Source organism: Balaenoptera acutorostrata, chromosome 9 (assembly GCF_949987535.1).
Source record: "Balaenoptera acutorostrata chromosome 9, mBalAcu1.1, whole genome shotgun sequence".
In the NCBI taxonomy this organism is placed as follows: Eukaryota; Metazoa; Chordata; class Mammalia; order Artiodactyla; family Balaenopteridae; genus Balaenoptera; species Balaenoptera acutorostrata.
The window spans coordinates 25,059,650-25,072,593 of NC_080072.1; the positions used below are offsets into that span (position 1 = coordinate 25,059,650).

The 12,944-nt window shown below is 33.6% G+C and overlaps 1 protein-coding gene across 4 annotated transcripts in view; it reads right to left on the reverse strand.

Annotated features, from left to right (window-relative positions):
- PDHX (pyruvate dehydrogenase complex component X) overlaps positions 1–12,944 on the reverse strand; it is a 184,247-nt gene that overhangs the window by 142,631 nt on the left and 28,672 nt on the right. For all 4 annotated transcript variants that reach the window (XM_007181062.3, XM_007181065.3, XM_007181061.3 and 1 more), the window contains exons 3-4: positions 9,731–9,831; positions 1,499–1,698 (exon numbers count right to left, since the gene is read on the reverse strand). In XM_007181062.3, coding sequence (XP_007181124.1) covers positions 1,499–1,698; positions 9,731–9,831 — 301 coding nt within the window. The remainder of the gene's footprint in view (positions 1–1,498; positions 1,699–9,730; positions 9,832–12,944) is intronic.

Genomic DNA, 12,944 nt, shown 5'->3' on the forward strand with positions numbered 1-12,944 from the left:
TCTACCCATTTAAATTGGGTTGTTTTGTTGTTGTTGTTGAATTACATCTTAACATATTTTTTCAAGTCCTTAGTATTTACATGCAAGCATTTTTACTTCATATATAAAGAAGAGAGGCAAACACAATTATGTTGATTCTATAGACAAGGAAACTGAGACACACACCAAAAGGTCACATGACTGTCTACTCTTCAAATAAGACCTTTAAGCCTAATAGCAAACACAAATAACTACACAGTCAGATTTTTAAAAATGAGTAAAATGGGCTAGATCCAGAAGTTTATAACTCCGAAAAGGAGAGGAACAAATGTGGCATTTTCTGCATTTCTGGGAAACAGCTCTAGCTGATATGGGCTCAGTGGTACCAAATCTTCAGATTTTTCAAGAGAAACTGAAATTTTAGATTTTAATGTAAGATTAACTAGTAACAAACCAACTGAAAAAAAATTTTTTTAATCACTACATGGGCCAACACTGTGCAGGTTCACAGGTCAGCTGGTTTTTAAACTACACCATGGGGTTTCAGACCCATGTAAATTTCTAACGATATTAGGTATTAACAAAATCACAGAGTATACTACCTTTGCAAAGGGGAAAAGACCATTAAGTACAAAGCATCCAGGAGCCTACCTTGTGATTTTCATGGAAAATAAAGAGGAGTCAAGGCAATGGAGTCAGAAATACTGTGTATGATAATGGAAAGTTAAAACTCAGTACTTGAAACACACTGACAACTTCTTCTAACAAGAACTGACAATGGTAAACGACTGGAAAAAAATATAAAAACGAAAGCGTCTGCATTTTTATTTACGCTCAAAAGCATTCTTAATAGGACCATTTTTCTAAAAAGAACTTTTTTTACAAAAAAAGGAATTTCATATAATTATAGAGAATATTAAAATAAATAAATAAAACATAATTTTCAGAGTCCATCGATTAAAGTTATGGAAAGCTAAAGTGAAACGATGTTTACTAAGTATCTGTGTTGTTACAGAACAACTGGACAAACTCGAGCTCTAATACATGTCAGAAACTCAAATGCAGGGTAGTTAGAAAAGGAATGCATGTTAAAATGCTAATTTCATTTTATATCAGCTATACATTTGAAACTGTAATTCACATCACAGTAATTAGGATTCTACGAATGGGAACACCATACGAAGTTTGGTACACTGAATTCCATTCTGGAATCCTAAAACCTAACTCAAGCTCAGTGGGGACACAGACTATTTGTCTTTTTCTCCACAAGGTGTACAGGGCCTTCACAGCACCTGGAATATAGTAGGTATTCAATACTATTTGTCTGTGGAATAAACAATGATGGTAAAATAATCATTCCTAGACCTCAGTTTCCTAAGAGAAAAAAAGGGAAGAGCAGCAACTTCCTACTTAATGTACAAAGGTGTTTTAAAAAGGATAATGATTAAAATACTCAAAAAGTTGCTGTAACATTTCTTTTTTTTTTTTTAAATAACATCATTCAAATAAACATACTCACTGCAGTTTTCCCGGTATGTGTTCCTTTTTGACAGGGGTAGAAATCTGTGGTTCTGGTGAAGGGCAAGGCACTGATGGTTTTGAAGCTGGTGACGAAGGACCTATATCCTTGGGAATTTCAACATGTTTCCAATCTTCTCCTTCTTCAACTAGCAAACCAATTAGTGCACCTAGCCGTATATTTTTAGATCCTTCTGCAACCTATATTTTAAAAAGAAAATAATTGCAGAGATGGAAAGACTCATGACTTCATGACTTCAATTTTCCTTGGATAATTCTGTACCAGGTAGAAATCTCTCTTAACATGAGCTAAAATCTGCATCCGAGCTAGCCTGCCTCCGCCTTTCATGTGCCTCGCCTACCTTCCCGCACCTACCCCTTTCTTCACCACTCTCCTCCTTCCTGTTACTGCTTCTACCTCCTGAAAAAAAAAAACAAAAAAACCTAGACTCTCTCCTCTTTCTGACAGGCTTCAAATATATAAGAGCTACCATTACCATCTTCCTTTTGATGTCATTCAGTACGAATCCAAAACAGGAGTTGTAGTAACATATCTTAACTATTTGTCTTTCCCAGACAGTTTCCACAATGGCTTAGAGAATTCCAAGATTTCATAAGGGGTTAACTCCTTCAAATAAGTCATATTTATGAAAATTAATTTAAAGTAAAATCTTTTCAGTAAACAGTCTCTGGAAAAAAGAACGTCCCATTGTATAGACAGAATTGGTTAACTACTGTGGTTAATAATGTTAAATATACTTTTCCACATTTCTCTATATTTAATTTCTTCCCTGTATGTATATTTGCAAGACCTAAGAAATAAAATAAAAACCTCATGAATTTTCTGTAAGTACATGAGAAACATGGTGGTGTCTCAGCTAACCACTTTTTCATAGATAATGCCAATTAAAAACATAAATAAGATCGAAGATGATTTTTTTAAACTCAAATATATTTTAAGCATTTCAGCAGCATTAATTTATAAAGAAAGAGTTGATTCTTATTTACTTATTAAAAGAAGTCCCTAGAGAACCTTCAGATGATAATATAAGTTCAATACTGGAAGAAAACGTCATTCCTTCAAAGTTTTCTATTGTTCCCTTTCAATTACTTTAAATAAGGTTCATTAGAGATGTAATCTAATGAATAATAGAATGATAGACTGCAGGACAGTCACTAATATAGTAATTATAAGTAAAAGCGTAACTCTTAGAATGGGTTTGACATTTTCTAAGTAACAGTAATTTTCATGCTTATTAATATGTGCACTATTAAAATAATAAGGCATAAATTCTGAGAGTTAGGAAGCTTTCTAAGTTTACTAACTACTGATGGAGAAGAACAGTAAATATATATAAGAAATGGGTATATACAACTAAATAAGGATGTTTAATGAATTGCGGCTGAGGAAAGAAAAATGCTAAACAACCCAAGAACAATTTGTTTAGTTGTTTGTCACATACTAAAAAGTTTCACTTCTGTGGACTGCTCATTTTTCTTTACTATGTCAAAAAGATGAGTTAAGATTATTAATGGGTTAACACTTTTTCTTCTTCTGAAAATGTCTATTTACCTGCTTATGAACTGCTAACTCAAAATCACAAAGTAAAATGATCAATTTTCTAAAAAAATTGATAGAAAAAAGCATTAAGTGATATGAAGTACACTTGATGTTAATTCCTATCAAAACTGAACCAGAAATAGGATCAATATCCAAGTTCAAAGAACATCACTCAAATAAAAAGCATTCTTTAAAAAAAGGAAAGTTTTATTTTAAAAATATCAATAGGTTTCTAAAACCTGAATCAGATACTATATAGAATCTGAAACTGATACCTCACCTTGTTTCATTGACTACAATAAATCATATAAATGATTCCGTATATACCCTACTTATTGACACCTTCATAAGTGGGCAATAATGAGCATTTAGTATCATTTCCATTTTTACCATATCTAAATATCAAGTAAATTTTATTTTTAACTACTCATATTTTTCCATTAAAAAATGACATGATGAAACATGAAATCCAAATACCATGAACAATGATATACTACCACATAACTTGAACATATTAATATTAGTTATAAGAAAATAATGCCTATTATAGTTCCATTTAAAGTCATTAAAATCACTATACAAATTTAAGATCACTTCTCTTTTTCTGTTCCCTTAGTGCAATAAGAGATCTTTTAGAGGTGTGCTAGTTTCCTGTAGACATTTGCTTATGTTGTGGTCAGCAAATACTTAAAATTGGTGTAGACTCAGTAACGGAAGAAGATGCTCTTTTCAAAACTGTGCTGAGAAACCAAAAAAGCCTCTGTTACTGCTCCCTCTGAGGTAGCACTGTGGGTGCGCTCTGCTCCGCTACAGCATCTGGAGCTTTGTGACACCTCAGAGGCCCAGGTCTTTTCCCAGGCATTGGACTTACTTGATCAAAATTCTCCCTTACTCTTGTGTCACTGATTTAATATTAAATGCAAGATTTTTACACTTAGTTCTGCTAAAACAGCCCATTAATGCTCAAATATTGGATCTGGAGTCTGTCACTTAAACTACTAGCCTTCCCTCACAGTTTTCTATAGGCTCCCTGGGTTTCAATGCTGGCTCTGCTACTTATTAGTTATGTGACCTTGGTGAGGTTTCTTTATCTCGCCATGCCTGTTTCTTCATCTGTAAAATGGAAATAATAATAGTAACTACTTCACAGAATTATCATAAGAAATAAATGAGTTATATACAAGACACTCAGAATAGTACCAGACATCTAGTGAGTACTACATAAATTGGAAAGATGCTATTATTATGATTGCAGTGGTGTTTTCCTCCAAGTTATTTTTAAAACAAAAATATACTCATCATGGATCAAGACTGAACTACAGAGGAGTGTCCTGATTGGGAAGCGCTGGAAATTCATACCAAAAGGCCCAGCATGAGGCTGGGTAAACAGCGACACGTGAGACATTGAGACAAACTATTTCTGTGACAAACTATTTCTCAATATACATATACCTATAGAGTCTGAATTCTATCCCTAGGCCCAGACCCCTAGTATGAGTCCCCTTTACCAGAGACATCCCCAAAAGCTGAAATGTATTATCTGCAAATGTGCTATAAATACAGCCCCCTTAATAAGCTCCAGTGTACCCAAGGATATGAGATGCTGAAGACACAAAATATCTACAGCAGTATTTCCCAACAGAGAAATTGTTTGAGAGGGTTCACTCCATTAAAGGTGCTGGTAAATACTGTCTGCTTTGATTCTGACATTAAAAAAGAATCAGTAAGTTAAGAAATTATTTAAATATTTTTCTTCTTTAAAACAGAACAGTTTGAGAGCTGCTAAGTGAGTACTGAAGGAGCATGTACAATGGTTAGTGGAGATAAGCTGAGTCACATGACTGGCTTAGTTGGTTTGAAAACAGTACAGATTTTCCATCATAGTTTGAACCATTATACAGTTTTAAATTGTTTTTATTCTTTAATATATATATTTAACTTATATGCACAATGAACTCTGGTTTAAAAGGAAGACACATAGAAACAATGAAGCAGAAAACAAATCAATGACAAGCTAAAATGCAGAGGGGAGAAGAGACATTCACTAAGTCCTTGAATACCAGTTTGTCTGGTACTCAAGTGCCGGGCACTGTTCTAGCACAGTATTAACTCATTTAATTCTCTTAAAAACCTTATGAAGTGCTATTATTATTCCCATTTACAGATAAGGAAACTGAGGCAGAGAAAGGTTAAATAACTTGCTCAAGATCACAGGGCTAGTTAGCAAGGAGTCAATGCAGTGTGACACTAGAGACAACATTCAGTATGATCAGTACCCAACCTGTAAATTATATTCGCTCAATCAAAATGATCATACAGGGCTTCCCTGGTGGCGCAGTGGTTGAGAATCTGCCTGCCAATGCAGGGGACACGGGTTCGAGCCCTGGTCTGGGAAGATCCCACATGCCACGGAGCAACTAGGCCCGTGAGCCACAATTACTGAGCCTGTGTGTCTGGAGCCTGTGCTCCGCAACAAGAGAGGCCGTGATAATGAGAGGCCCGCGCACCGCGATGAAGAGTGGCCCCCACTTGCCACAACTAGAGAAAGCCCTCGCACAGAAATAAAGACCCAACACAGCCATAAATAAATAAATAAATAAAAATTAAACTTAAAAAAAAAATGATCATACAGCACCTCAAGACAGTGCTACTATTTTTACAAAGAAGCTTAAAAAAGAAGAGTAGACTATAAATGATTTACTTTTAATTCATGGGGAACATAGACTGATTTACTACTTCAATGTCATTTACCCATTTCAGTATTAAAAAAATTAGAACTGAGAGTATCTCCCAATTAGTAGAATTTGCTCTGAGCTCTGAGAGGGTATTTTCTCAGTTAAAAATATTACAGTCTACAGAGAAGAATCAACTGAAGGTCTTACAACTTCAAATTTCAACCATTAACTTTCAAACTACAAAATGCAACACTGAAGGAGACTGCAGGCAATTTAATAAAAAATAATGGAGGGGAGGAGGGAATCTAACAAAAAAATAAAACCTTACTGAAAAAATCCATTCTTTTGAAAACACCAGTGACACAGTACTGGAGTGAGAAACAATCAAGAAATTGACTGAATTTGAGGAACAATACCAAAAATAATTATGATCTGTTGTTTTTGTAATATTCAGATGATCAATAAAGAGTTTTTTAAAAATCTGTTTTAATATCCATGGATGGTAGGTTTTAGAAAGAATTCTGTTTCTGAAAATTATTTTGAAGAGTAACTGCTTACCAATAAAATAAAACTCTATCAATGAATGCATTGCCAGTCAATAAACTAAAATTTTCTAAAATTATGTAAGTTTAAATTTTTTTTAATTATATAAGTTTAAATAATCCTAACATCCTACGCCCTCTTCACCCTCGAAAGTATCCTGACTTGTATGACAAATTATATAGTAACCCTAAATACATTTGAAGCCAAACTACACAATCTCTAATAAACTCTCCAAAAATGTCATCCTAATATTCTATTACATTACCATTTAAAGCACCTGCTATCCAATTTGCTGAATAATTTAAGACTAAACTTATGAACTGATCTATGTGTAATAATTTAAGGTTTTTGCATGACAACTTACTAGTGATTAAATGAGAATTCAACAACTCTCCAATTAACTTAATTGGAAATAAATCATAAAATTATCTACACTGATACCAATTATTCTTTATTAATATTATTAAGAGCTTCTAAGCTTTTTTTCTGGCTCTAATTGAAATGTAATAATATTATTTTACATTTAAAATGGAATTCCGATGTAAAAATTATGAGTACAAAGAAAAGAATAAAATTGGGAGGAGAGGGAGAGTATAAAAACCTCTCACAGGCTATGGAAATAAATCCCTATGAAGAGCAAAATAGGTTATAATTCCTAATCTTTCAAAATGTGGGCAAACTAAAAACTAGAGTTTTATATCATCACTTGCCTTTTAACAAGCTCAATTATCCAACTCCTTGATTCTGAAAGTAAAAATCTCTTATATGTATCCCTTTAAAAATCATTTATTATGTGTGCTAAAATATGAGAATTATTCCACAATGAAAGACAAAGTTGTAACTTGCTAGTGGGGTGGTTGAGAATGGAGTGGGGTGAAAGGCTAAAAAAAAGACAAAAACAAAACACTATCAGTAAAACCACCATAATTTTTTTCTCCATTTTTCCCCCATAAAATTGCACACATTGTGACATGAATATACTCCTATTCCTGTTATCCAAAATGCATGTGGAATAATAATAAAGCACAAAGCCCTAAACTACAAACATACAGTCTTTGGCAAGGAAACAGCTATTTGTGCCGCTAAAGAAGCTGTCAAATCACACCCCCCCCCACCCCCACCGCTTCAGAGCTCTGGGGCCAGATGAACAGTCACTACTGACCTATGACATCATTAGTAATCTGAAATGCATTACTAAGCACCTGAGTGGAAAATGTTGTCAATTCTGGAAGATTTTCACAGCCAAACAATCCAGAACTAGGGCCAAAAACACAGCTTGCCAAAAGCACACACAATAAAATGTAGCTGCATTTATTACATATGGTAATTCAAACAACCTTTATCCTTTTCAAAATGCTGCATTAAATTAGTGAAACAAACTATTTTTGGTACGAACACTTATTTTTTCCTAGTTATAAAGGTACAGAAATTTTAGCCTTCCATTCATACTTCCTCCTAGAAGTATGTTCAACAATGTGTTTTAACATGGCTATTAATATCAAAGATGACAAGCAAAGGAAGTCTGACAAATTAGAATGTAAAAAATAAAATATCAAGTATGACATCCCAAGGTATGGTCTTTGAATAGAATGTATGAAGGAAGGCATTATATGCATGGTCAAAGCAGAGGTAAGCTGGTAGCCCAGAATTAAAACCACATCAACAATGGACTACTAATAGACGTGCAGCTTATCTGTACAAATCAAACTACAGAGGCACAAATGGATGCTTAGTGTCTAGTCACAACCAACACAAATTATTAGACAAATATACAGACTGAAATGGGGGCTTATGGTCACCAAGACTGAATGAATAACTGTAATAATAATGGGAACAGTGATATTTATTGACACCTGGTGGGTGACAGGTCTTGTGATGAGTGTATATGCATTATCTCACTTAATCTCTACTACTACCCCATGACCTAGGTATTATAGTTATCTCCACTTTATTATGAAGGTTAAAGAATTTGCCAATCGTGACATAACTAGTAACCCGCAGAACTTATTAGCTATATGAATCAGGCAGCCGTGTGACTCCAGAGCTTACAATCTTAGCTGCTATACCATGCTGTCTATTAAACGTCCTACACGTTAAGAAACAAACACGCTCCAGCAGTGAGTATACCATGTAACCTTAAACAGGCTTTAAGCATTTTATTTTACTTTACTTTTTCACATAAATTCTAATATTCCATTATAAAAATAACATGCCTATTATAGAAAATTTAGAATATAGAGAAAAACAGAAAAAAACAGAGCAGGAGAATCACTTAGTTCCACTACCCAAAGACAAATACTCAAATTTTTATAACACTTCTTTCTAATCTTTTCTGTATTTATGTTTTTATTTAAAGTTCTACAAGATTGTAATCACCATCCACACACAACTGTAAAAGCATTTTTCCAAAAATTTTTTGAATTTTTGTTAACTTATAAAGAAATCACATATTTTTCCTAGAAACAATTTTTCATTGGCTACATGATATTCCATATTTCCTTCCATTAATTAAGTAACCTCTCTTGTATTGCTACACATTTTGGTTGAAGGGTTGTACTAACTTCAGCTTGTAATAATGCCACTAAAGTATCCAAGTTACAGCTTCATATTTTTAATTAGTTATAAAGCAAAGTATGTTCAGAGAAGAGCCTTCAAAATTACTGTAATGTATTAAAATTTAGATCTAAAAGGAAATGACTTTGGTTTTGCTAGACCCACAAGTATATTTTCTTTTGCTCATGGAACAGAAAATATGCTATCAAAAGATAAGATTGTCAACTACATTCAAGTATATGAAATATTCCATACACGTATCTTTTTATATAATTGTATTTTAAAATAATTATAAAAATGTAAAGGATGAATAAAACTGTAAGAAAGAGTAAGAAGTAGACCAGGACACTGAGTGTGGCTATGAAACCCACAAGCAAGACTCTGCATAGGACGACTTCAAATAGTCTTATCTAGAGAAAGGAGCTGAGCAGACAGTCACTTTATACACTTTCCAGGTTTCGGAGTCCTGGGGATAGATGAAGACAGGGTTTCTTGCTTTCATGCCATTAGAGTAAAACATTTCTTTTTTAAAATTTTACCAACTATAAACTTGGAAATTACTAGCTCTAAGCTTTAACCTATTGCTTTCTTTGTCTTCAAATTCCACCTCAAATAGACTTCTCTCATCCCTCAGGCCAGAATGCTTCTCATTTTCCACCAGGGAACCCAAAACACTGAGTATCTTTATCATGGTTGAAATAGTTCTATGTTGTTTGATCATTACTGGCTACTATTAGACGTTAACACTAAAATATTTTAAACATTTGAATTTAAAATGTATTATGTAGATATACTATAACACTATAAACAAAGAGGTAAAAATAAACAGTAACTCAATTTCAAAGAACTTTACGTTTAAGAAATCTTCATCCTGTTGAAGACAATCAAAATAAAAACTTACCACTATTTTGGCCAAGATGCCATCATCACTTGCATCTAAGGTAACCACAGCTTTGTCAGTCTCTATTTCACATAAGGCATCTCCAGTACTCACAGCTTCACCTGCAAAACAAGACTGGGTTTGTTTTGTTTTTTAAAATATGAATATTAGTTATGTGAGATGGTGTGTGTAAAGTGTGTAAAACACGATAATAAGTACCAAAACATTCAACAGCTATTTCTGGGCTGTGGAATTACAAGTAATTCTCATATTGCGTGTGTGTTTCTGTGGTGTATATGTGTATGCTTTGTTGCATTTTCCAAAAGCTTAATAATGGACCTAAGTTATATCTGTTATAATAAAAAAGTGATTATAGAGATTATTAAGCAAACATTAAAAATGAAATCGCATTTTATAGAGAACAGCAAGGGATGCATATCTTCCTCCAAACAAATCAATTCCAGACCCCATATTTCTTCCTTTTTAATATATTTTGATTATTATTCCTTAAGAAGACAGTTTTACAATTAATAACACCTCTGGGTTAACACTGTAGGTGAGTTCAGAAACCCTGTCGGCACCACAGAGCACAAATGAATAAAAACATATTAATAAGCATAAAGAGAGAAAATCAAAGACACAGCTAAGGTCAAATAAGAAACACTTCTGTGCAACAGAAACAGTATAGATATTCAAAAATGCTGAGCAGGACCTGACTTGCTGGTTTCTGGAGCTACAAGCAGGCTGTGGGGAGGAAGGGTGAAGTACAGTCGTTTCCTTTGGAGCAAAGGGAACTAAAAGTGGCCTGCTGAAGCAGGGGACTCAAATCGATTCTCTGCTTAAAGCTAGGGCTGGCTGCAACCAAAACCTTCGACTAGAACTATGGCTTTATATCAGAAATGCAGGTCGAAGAAGGTAGGGAACAAAAACACTAGCTCAATACCAGAACAGAGTCAAGCCACCCTCTGGTTCCATTACTTTGTCTGCCAATATCCCAAATATCAATAGCAAAATCCCTAGATTGAGGGGTGGGGAAAAGGAGACTCAGGGGACAGGTGGGAAGACATCGAAACTAAAACAGAAACATTCCACTCAAAAGTAAATTGCAAGACAAAGTTCCAGAACATGAAGAAATTTAATGCTAAGAAAGGAAACCACAAAAATCAGTAATTGGAACAGAAATTCATTTCAGATGCAATCCATTTAGTGCAACCCACCAAAGATTTTAAAATACATATCTTAAGGATGTTCAGAAATAGAAATGAAGGTATAAGATCCATCACAAGAACAAGAGATTAAAAAAGAAAAATAATGTACAGACATAAAGCACCATCAGGTTGAAAGGAAAAAAACTAATTAGAAATCTTGGAAATGAAAAATACAATGAATGAAATAACAAGAAACAATCAATGGGATATATTCTACAGTCGACATAGTGAAAGAATGATTTAGTAAATTAAAGATAGCTTCAATGAACTACCTGGAACTTAATATGGGCAGACAAAAAGATAAGTAGAAAAGAGCAGTTAAGGGACATAAATTGAGGCTGCAGTGTTTGTCCAATGGAGTTCCAAGGCAAGAGATGGGAGAGAATAGTGGACAAGCAATACTTGAAGAGATAATTGCTGAGAATTTCCCAGAGTTGAAAAGAGATATGTATCTTCAAAATGAAAGAGTACTGAACGAGTTTAGAGTGTGGTTATCTATAGTGTACTGACTATGAGGGGGCACAGGGAGCCTTGGAACTTGCTGGAAATATTCTGTATCTTGACTAGGTGTTGGTAACCTGGATATATGTTTATGTAAAAATTAATTGAGCTTACACTTTGTGCAGGTAATACCTTGATAAAAAGAATTAAACAGAAAAAAGAGTATTAGACTGTATGAACATGACTCCACATCATACACTGTATAGAAAGTACATACTTTCAACAACTGAAACACAATCTTAAAAGCTATCAGAGGGAAAAAAATAGATTACCTCAATGGAATGACAGACTGAGAGCACACTTCTCAGCAGCTGCAATAGAGGTCAGAAGACAACGGAGTAATATCTTCAAAAAGCTGAGGAAAAATAACTGTCTAGAATTTTATATGCAGCCAAACCATCATTCAAAAACGAAGGAAAAGTTCAGACATACAAAAGCTAAGAAAATTTACCACTTATTGATGAGCTATTACAAAATGCAGTTTATCAAAAAGAAAGATAGACACAGAGGGGATCCATGGGCTACACAAAACAAGTTACCACAGAAACTGATAAAGTGTTAACTATTAATCATTTAAAAGGTAATTTCTGAGGGGTTAAAAAAGTTTACAACTCAAACATTAAAAAAACCAATAAGCTGGATAAGGATATTTTTAGGTGATAAAACATGCTAAGAACTTTGATACAGATAGGAGGAAAAAATACTGGATAACTCTAGACTGCACTGGCAAAGTATAATTAAATATGTATCCTAAAAACTTAATGGTGTATACCAAAAAATATAAAAATGGAAACATAACCTACAGCATTCATAAAAGCAAGAAATATAGAAAATAACAAAAACTATTATTCAATTGAAGGCAGATGCATGAAAAGAAAAAAGCAAAGGATAAAAACAGAAAACACAAAAATGGAAGAAGTCCAAACATATCAGTAATTACAATTAACATAAATGGATTAAAACCACCGACTAAAAGAGATTATCAAAATGAATAAAAAAATAAAATCTAGTTAAATGTTGCTTATAAGAGACAAACATAAACAAAAACAGAATAAAAAGTAAGATATAGAAAAATGTGAAGCATACAAATACACCCCCGCACATATACACCAAAAACAGCGGGTACAGCAGTATGAATAGGCACACTCAATAAAAGAACATGAAGGAAAATCTAAAACGCTGACATAACAAATATGCTCTGAAAGTTCACTGTACTGAAACTCCTTCACTGTATATCAAGATTTTCACACAGATGATTATACTATATCTCAGTTAAAATAGTTCAGAACCACCAATACAAACTATTTTAATGAAATAAACTTATCTGTTAGATATTTATTAAACACCTGAAAGGTGCTCGGTCTAACCCCAAAGAGATTTTCCTACTCAACCAATATTTATTGAAAATGTATTAGAGCACTGAGGATACAGCAGTGGGAGGAAAAAAATGGTTAAGATTTCTGACCTCAAGAAGCATCCTTACTATCTTGTGACAAATTAATTGGAAATAACAGTGGAATTAGGTG